Source organism: Echinops telfairi, unplaced genomic scaffold, assembly GCF_000313985.2.
Source record: "Echinops telfairi isolate 266 unplaced genomic scaffold, ASM31398v2 ScPeMD7_1;HRSCAF=3_0, whole genome shotgun sequence".
NCBI classification, from domain to species: domain Eukaryota; kingdom Metazoa; phylum Chordata; class Mammalia; order Afrosoricida; family Tenrecidae; genus Echinops; species Echinops telfairi.
The window spans coordinates 10,116,601-10,125,037 of NW_022103896.1; the positions used below are offsets into that span (position 1 = coordinate 10,116,601).

The window sequence follows — 8,437 nt, forward strand, 5'->3', positions numbered from 1 at the left end:
TTAGATCCCCCCAAGTTTATTGCTGATTCCTGAGAGAGAGAGTGTGTGTTTGTGTATGTGGGTGTGGGTGGGTGTTTTGTCTGTTATTAGCTTTATAGTGATGTTCTCTACATGTGTTTTATATTAAACTGTTTAAGTAGTCGGGAGTAGTGCTTTCCAGTGGAATTAACTATGTTTTCAAATGTTCTGCCTCTCTCCTCTGCTCCCTTTGCCCTTCCCGATCGAAGTCTAGGAGAGTAAGTCCATGCTTTTTCTCAGACTATCTTCCTCCCACTGACTGAGCTCTATGAAGGCCTGTGTTCTTACTCCCCAGCGCCCCCATGTGCATTTCTTTCCCATATGTAGCGGCTCCTTCTTGCCACGCAGTCTCTAGGACTCTGGTGAGGAGCTAGCCCAGTGCTCCTGCTCAGCCCAGCTCATTTGCATCTGTGTTCGTGGTCTGGTCCTCCCCACCCCTTTCATCACACTTCAATGTCAGCATGACCCTTGTCATTCCCCTTCAATCACCTTTTCTCAGTGAAAGGTCTGCTTAGAAGTCCTGGTGACAGAGCACTTTTAGAAGATTGTGTAGTCATTCTCCACACTTACCCCCCTCCCCCCCCAGGGGTAGGGGGTGGGATTCAGGCCGAGTGTGTAAAGGGTGGGGAAGCGTAGCCAAAAGGAGGAGCATGCCCAGGCTGCATGCACTACATTTCATGGTCCACTTGAACCTCACCGGTATTGTCCATGTCTGCCTCTGAGCCAGTTTGCCTCCTGCAATGGTCTCCCCACATAGTGAGTGTGAGCCCAGGGCAGGAGAGCCGGCGCCCTGGGCCCTGGCTCTGTCTCTGCCCTGCTGGAAGACTTTGGCCCTTGCTCCTTTGTGTGCTCACAGTGCTGTGAGTGTCTTGGACCAGTGGGCAGGGGCTCGGGGCAGAATGGCGTCCAGCGTGGGAGAGTGGTCTCCGGTTCTTGTTCACTCAGCCCTTCTGTCCTAGGACTCCCAGAGCCGGCAAGGAGGGTACAGCATGCACCAGCTGCAGGGCAACAAGGAATACGGCAGTGAGAAGAGGGGCTACCTGCTCAAGAAAAGCGACGGGTATGTATTGGCATGTGCCCTGTGGTCCGGGGACTGGGGGCTTCCTCGGCCTGTCCAACAGGAGAGCATGCTACAAGGTTTTCTCAGGTGCTGGCTGGTCTGCACATCAGTCTGAGATGCTCCCTGCTGTCTTAGAAGTAGCAGTCATTCTTCTGTGGGGTACTAAGTAGGACAGATGCAAGCCCCTCCCCGCCTCATTTCAGACCTCATCCTGCGGGTCATCCATGATTCCTTTCCATTCCCTTTTATGACCACTGATCTAGCAACAAGCCCTTTCTTTTTAACTCCAAGCCCTGGAGTAGAGGAAGCTCGCTAGGGGCTCAGAAGAGGAGTCTAAGGGGCAGGCTGTGAAGTCAGGCTCCCTCCTGAGGCTGATCTGAAGTCGCTGCTCTTGTCTGAAGGAGATGGAGAGTCACTGGAGGGCTGGAGCAGAGGAGTGTGCCGCTGGCTGGCCCGGGAGGAGTGACCATGCCAGGTCTGAGCAGAAAGCGGGGGGAGTCAGAGATGGTGGCTGGGCTGGGAGTCGGTGACAGGTAGTGAGAAGTGACCAATTCTGGACAGTGCAGGGAGCAGGCCAGCAGGAGTGTCGAGAGAGCCCTTGGCACACACCTGGCTGGCCGTGCAGTGTCAGGAAGTACTGACATGTTGACAGTTTACTGGGTTCATTCTGCTGAAAAGAAAATCAACAAAGGCTGAAGTTACCAGCACCCATCACTTGATGCTGGCTCCTTAGAACTAGCCCAGGGAGCAAACCCTGGCCCAGCCTGCAGGGTGTGAAGCAACTGATACTTAGTGTGTAGCCCTATCAGAACCTCAGGCCCAGCACTCTTCCTGGCCCTAGTTACCTGCCTCCTGGTCAGCCTGGTCACCCGGTGTTGTGCTGGTACCAGGAAGGCAGGTTTGTGTTCCGTCACGGGCAACAATAAACTGATAGAGGTCTTTTGAAGAAGTATAGAACAGTTATGTTTTGGTCGTTTGGGGGGTTTTTTTTGTAACACTTCTCACCAAAAGCCACAGAGGTTTATTGAAACTGGCATAAGTTGAAGCAGCTAACCTCTCTACCTGAGAGCTTCCAAAAAATTCATGGGAAAATGGAATTAGAGGATGCTGGAATTTTTCCATGAGCTCTATAAAGCCCCATCGTATGTGTCAAGGAAGGTCAGCTGCGTTGTCCCAAAGGTGAATGTTTAGTTGAAACCCTAAAATGCTCAATGAGCTGACCAATGGTAGTCAGCTGCTGGGTGTGCCTGCCTCAGGCAGCCACGACCTTCCCTGTGTCCCGTCAGCCCTTTCACACACATTCCCAGAGATCAGACACTGGACTAAAATATACGACCAGTAAAGTCTGAAAGACCAGCCTCCACCTGGGCCTTCTGACATTAATGCTGCTTCTCTTCCCTTTATTTTCAGCAAGGTGCACACCCTTGGGGCACACAGGACAAAAACTGGCATAATGACCCTTACACACATGCACACACGCGCCTGGTTCCCCGTTCCCGTTCCTTTGGTCTATTCTCTCCTGCAGTCATCTCACACCTTTGTGTGAGCCCTCTGCCCTCTGAGGCAGTCTCCCAGAGGGTGAGTGAGACACATGGTGCTCACCCCCTGCCTTGCTCGCAATCTGCTGGGGAGAGAGAATGGAAAAGTCGTTGATGTTAAGAGTCAGCCTCCCCATAACGGCACAGGCAGCAGAACTGAGCAATGGGAGCCCACATTGTTGGTGTGTGTTCTCTGCGGAAGAGGGAAAGTTGAGGGGCTTACACATGAAGTCCAAAAAAGGCAGGAAAATTAAGTCTTAGTGACAAGTTTATCTCAAACAAACCAAAAAAAAGACATTCACTCGCTAGCTGCTGTGTTTCGTGATCATCTACGGAGGAACATTTGTGGTCGTAATTCTTAGCCCTTGCTTCGCAGTACTATTTTAATTATTTAAAAACTCTTGTTAATGCATTATGGCCCAAAAGCATTTACTGGGAGGCAAAGGAGCAATTTTCTTTTTAACTTAGGTTTTCTGGAACGGCTCCAAGAAAGGAAAGAAACACAACTCACTGCTACAAAATCTGTCCCCACTTATAGCTACCCCACAGGACAGAACAGACCAGCCCCTGTGGGTTTCTGAGCCTGTAAACCTTTATGAGCCAACAGCCTCATCTTCCTCCCTCGGAACAGCTGTTAGGTTCAAACTACTGACCTTGCAGTCAGCAACTCACCTGGTAACCCACCCACTGTGCCACAGGGCTCGGGGAAGAGGCATTCTGATCTTCGTGGCCATGTGAGGTGCCCCATGACAGTCACACAGCAGAGGGGGTGATGGCCCTGAGACAGAAACCCAGGGTGATGCATCTTCAAAGTCGGTGGGCCTTCATCACACTGGGCCACATTCTGATAGAAAGCTCCTCTTCTGGACCTCTGAGCTTCTGGCCTCCTAACTGGTGATTCTGTGAGCACCAAGTGGTGAAAGTCCTTGGTGTGTCCGTAGCCACATAGACAGAGCTCGGCACAAGAGACCACCATGGTGAGCCAGTCCCTAGACCAGTAAACCCATCCCACTGTTGTGGGGTCCATCCCGACTCAGTGACCCTGTAGGATGGAGCGGGTGGCTCCATCGGGTTTCTTAGACAGAAAACCTTCACAGGGACAGGCAACCTCATTTTCTTCTGAGGTGTCCCTGGTGGCTTTGAAACACCAGCCTTGCAGTTAGCACCCTAGTGCCTAAGGCACAGCACCACCAGGACCTCTGACTCCATAGCAGCCTCAGAAATAAAGGCTATCCAAGTCTTGACAAAGATTAGGCATGGCTGCTCTCCTTCCTGTAGCGATGGGGTGGTACCTTGTTAGTCTCAGGTCGGTGAAGGTCAGCATGCTACAGTGTTCCTTCCCTTGGCTTTCTTATCAGCAGAGCAAGAGACTATGTGTCCATGTGCACCAAGGCAGCTAATGAGTAAAGGCTTTGCTAAGTGGACTGACTGAGGGACACTTTGCTTTAGTCTGGTTAATGGAGTTTAACTAGCCTGGGGACAGAGGAGGCAGACACTGGTCTTGGGCTACCAATACCTGGAGCAACTCACCTAGATGCACAGGAAAGGTAGGAGCAGACAGCTTGTTCCCGTAACCAAGTGCAGGTGTGCATATTTGGCAGAAATCACCAAGAATCCTGCGTTTCCCTAGTTGGTAATCCCAGGAGGAGATGTGTGTGTGAGCTGTCATTGGCAGGTGACTTGTCACTGAGCAGCTGGAAACGACCTCCGGGGGAGCCTGGCCATGAGCGCAGTGTGCTGGCCAGGACATCTGGTGAGACGGTGCCACGGTCTTACTGCCTTCCCTGGAGCTGGCTTCCGAGTAAGCTCTGTTTCCAGCCGTCAAGGAACGACAGGATGTGTGTTTAGTGGTGGTTTCAAATCCGTGCTGCCACGGGCTGCTTGCAGGACTAAGTTAAAGAGGAAAAGGAAACACAAGATGATGCTATTTCAGATGCCTCAGAAAGCTGCAGCCAGCTCCTGTTATGTCACCTGTTCCCATGGCAACTCTAAGGCCTGAGCTAGCCTGGGGAGATACCTTGGCCTGCCCATCCTAGTGAGGATGCTCATGATCTCAGCTAGAGTGTGTGCGTAGCTGTCCACCTCATCCATGCAGTTGCTCACCTGTACCTGAGGGTTCACAAGCACACCCCCTCCACGGGGACATTGGTTTTATTTGGCTTTTTCCTCCCTCGGCCTCATCAAATCCAGCTGTCCAAAGTGCCCACCGCTTAGTAACCCTCAGATGGTTTTTCCACAGCTTTCTCCCAGGGCTCAGAGCCCTGCCATGGTTTGAAAGGTTGCTACAGGGGAAAAAATGATACGGAAGAAAGAAAGGCTGCTACAGGAGTGGCGACCAAGTTTCCAATGATGACGGTGACACATTCATGAGTCCCAGGCCCCGAGCTACTACTTCTCTATCCAGAGGCTGCTGTCCCGATCCCATCTCCCCTGAGCTAGTACTTTCTTAAATTTCTTAAAATCTCATTTTAATTACATCTTTCTCCCTTGGATCAGCGGGTGAATTTGCGATGCTGACCTTGCAGATAGCAGTCCAGCACTGACTGGACTGAGGCGCCTCTGAATTACACAAGAAATAGATGCAGCAAAGACGTGGTTATTACTTAGCAGTAGGAACCTCCAGTGCCCACCGGCCCCTCATCTCAGAGGCTCTGCCTCTCTCTGGGCCCTCAGGCATTTCTCTATGCCGCTGCACTGAAGAAAACAGCCCCCACTCATTTAGACAGCGGAATGGTGTTGAGTTGGGGTTGGTTGGTGGTTTTTGTTTTTTAACATTAGTAGACCTTATTTGAATATCATTCCTTAGTCATTATCCAACTTTCACATGCGCGTGGGGTGATTGAAAGTACCAGGGCTTAGGTCAGGCACACCCTAGCCCTCAAAGTGGCATCCTTACTCTTCAACACTAGAGAGGTCTTCTACAGCAGATGTTACTGAGAGGCCAGTCCCTGGAAAAGGACATCAGGCTTAGTAAAGCAGAAGTCAGTGAAAGAGAGGAAAACCTGACTGACACAGGGCTTCAACAGTGGGCTCAGACAGTGATGGAGAGGAGGATGGCACAAGGCCGGCCACTGTTTTGCTGTGTTGTGTTGTGCATACCTGACTCCAGAGCACCTTATGATCGCTTGCTTCGGCCAGTCAGTGCTGTGCTTTAGAAGTGAGTGTACCGCAGCACAGACGCATCATCCGTTCTTCTAAACCAGTGTTTTCCAGAGTGGCAAAGCCACCCCTGCAACAATGTGGGGGGTGGGGGGAGACTGCAGAAGCAGATATCTACACTATCGTGGATTATGGGCTATAGTACAAAAGTTCTTCATGCCAGGGAAAAGCTGACTGACTTTTTCCTGAAAAGGGGAATAGGCCAAATAAGTTCAGGACCCATGTTCCAGATTCTTCTATGGTACTCTGATGCATGAGTTTAATGGAACCATTTTCCTGCCTCGAGATTTCTGTTGTTTGCAATGTTCAGTCCCAAAAGCAGAATCATCGTGCGTGTCTTTGCACCTGCCTTCTTGTCCGAGATCATAAGCGATGACCAGAGTGACCGGCTTTGTGGGCTGGTTGTGTGGTTGTGCCTTGCGGCCGGGTGGTCACCTTTGCGCTCTCAGGTTGTTTGCCTCATTCCACAGGCTCCGGAAGGTGTGGCAGAGGAGGAAGTGCGCTGTCAAGAACGGGATTCTGACCATCTCACACGCCACAGTAAGTGTCAGCACCGGCATCTCCCAAATATGCTGGGTCAAGTGGACTGGGCCTTCTTTGTCCCAGCAAGCCCCCTCTCTCCCCCGCGGTAGTGCCCTGCAGCCTGTCTTTCTGTTGCGCCACAAGAACTCTTGGTTTGGGTTTTGCTCTTGCTCTGTCAGACTTGAGTCAGGTAAGGTTTTGTCACCTTACCTTTTGGCAGCTTTGTTTGAGTGTGTGGTGATCTGATTTGGGGGTGGGGGGCAGTAAGCACAACCCGTAAGTCCACCTGTCATTAAGCTACTTACTGTGTGCGGCCTCTGGTAAGTGACTTCAGTTGCACTCACTGTCAGTGTTCTGAGAATTGAAGGGAGACGATGCTTGTAAAGCTTCCTAGAACCTCAACGAAGCATCTCTGGTGGCATACTGGGTTATATGCTGGGCTGCTACCCACAAGGTCAGCAGTTCGAACCCACCAGCCCACTACTTATGAGAGAAAGATGAGGCTTTCTACTCTTGTCTTAGAGGATCGTTATGAATCTACTTGGTGGCAGTGAGTTGTTTTTCGAGGCCTAGACCCAGAGCGCTGGAGGTGCCATGGTTAGGTGCTTGGCTGCTAACTGCAAGGTCAGTGGTTCAAACTCACCAACCACACCCCTGCCTACTTCTGTACAGATGACAGCTTTGAACACCTGATGGGGCAGTTCTTCTCCACCCCACAGAGTGACTCCACAGCAGGTTTGGTTTCGTGAGAGCCCAGCGAGAGTCGGAGCTGTTACTACCTTGGTTATTCTTGCCATCTTGGGTGCTGTCGGGAGCCACGTCACCTGGGTTTCAATTCCTCCTCTAACACTCGATCCCTGGTGGCCATTTGTCCCTCAAAATAAAATGGGCCCTCACTCACGGCTGGTTATGAAGATGAAATAAGCTCACTGACAGTGAGTCACCAGAGCAGGGTGCAGGGCCGAATGAGTGCTCAGTGAACGTCCGCTGGCGTTCCTACTGTTCCTGCCCAATGAGTTGCTGCCGCACTTTGAACTGGGGCTTCCTGGAATGTACCAGTCTCTGTCTTGAAGGTCTACCGAAGCACATTTGGGTGCCTGTGTTTCCAGAGAAACTGCCTGTTGGGTTTTCAGCAGCTGTGTCCCCATCAGCAGTATTCACCAAGGCACGCATTTGTCACCTTCCTGTCCTCAAGGAGCCCTGGTGGCGTTGGACTACTAGCCTCCAGGTCAGGACTCAGAGAGCTGAGGCTGCCCACGTTTGTGAAGATGGCAAAGATGCCTTTGGACTCTGGGTCTCCTTTCCTTTATGCGCTTGGACTCTGGTTTTCCAGTCAACCCTGGGGCCCTGGAGATAGCCTCCAGCAGAGAGGGCCTTACAGGAGTATGACACGCCACACCCACAGCAGCCCTCGGACAGAGCTCTCCGAGACAGGACTCTTCACCAAAGCAGAGACCGCCACATCCTCCTCCTAGAGCAGCCGGGGGTCTGAGCCGGGTTCACAGCCGATCACTTTAACCACCAGAGCTCGCTCACTCCCGGAGCAGAGAGGCCTGCGGTGTACTAACAACCAAGTTGCCGTGGCTCAGCCTTCATGGCTTTCGGGGGGTAGGGCTGGGGCCAGAGATGATACGGAGCACTGAGGATCGCAGAGCGGCCAGATTCCAAGCTGGTCAGACTCCACACAGGCCAGTGACAGAAGGGCCTGGGTGCAGTGACAGGGTTGCAGCCTGGCTTTCCTCGCTTGTAAAATGGTGGTGGCATGCCAGCTTCTGAGGATTTTTATTGATTCCTTTGTAAGACAGACCTGGGGCTAGCCACCCAGGTGCAGGGTGACCAGTGGCCCTTGAAATAGAGGGTAGGCAACATGAAAGAAGAGAGCAGGCTACCATGATCGGGAGCAAACAGCACCTCTGGTGTGGCCGGGCTAGCTTACCCAGGCAGCAGACAGAAAGCTAGAAGAGGTGCCTTCCACGGAGGGGAGGAGGGCCCTGTGCTGAGTCTCGGGGGTGGAAATCCTGGCTTTCCTAGGCCTTGTGAAGACTCACTGGGACACCGCTGTTTGGTTTAACAGGTTCCAGCTGAGCACGGACCAGAGAAAGCTTTTGCTGATTAATTCCCCACCTGGCTCACTCACTCT

At 52.1% G+C, this 8,437-nt stretch overlaps 1 protein-coding gene across 1 annotated transcript in view; it reads left to right on the plus strand.

The window, feature by feature from the left end:
• Positions 1 to 8,437, plus strand: part of ASAP1 (ArfGAP with SH3 domain, ankyrin repeat and PH domain 1) — a 114,052-nt gene that overhangs the window by 59,221 nt on the left and 46,394 nt on the right. Inside the window, exons 10-12 of the mRNA XM_045286994.1 lie at positions 228 to 236; positions 978 to 1,078; positions 6,246 to 6,315. Coding sequence (XP_045142929.1) covers positions 228 to 236; positions 978 to 1,078; positions 6,246 to 6,315 — 180 coding nt within the window. The remainder of the gene's footprint in view (positions 1 to 227; positions 237 to 977; positions 1,079 to 6,245; positions 6,316 to 8,437) is intronic.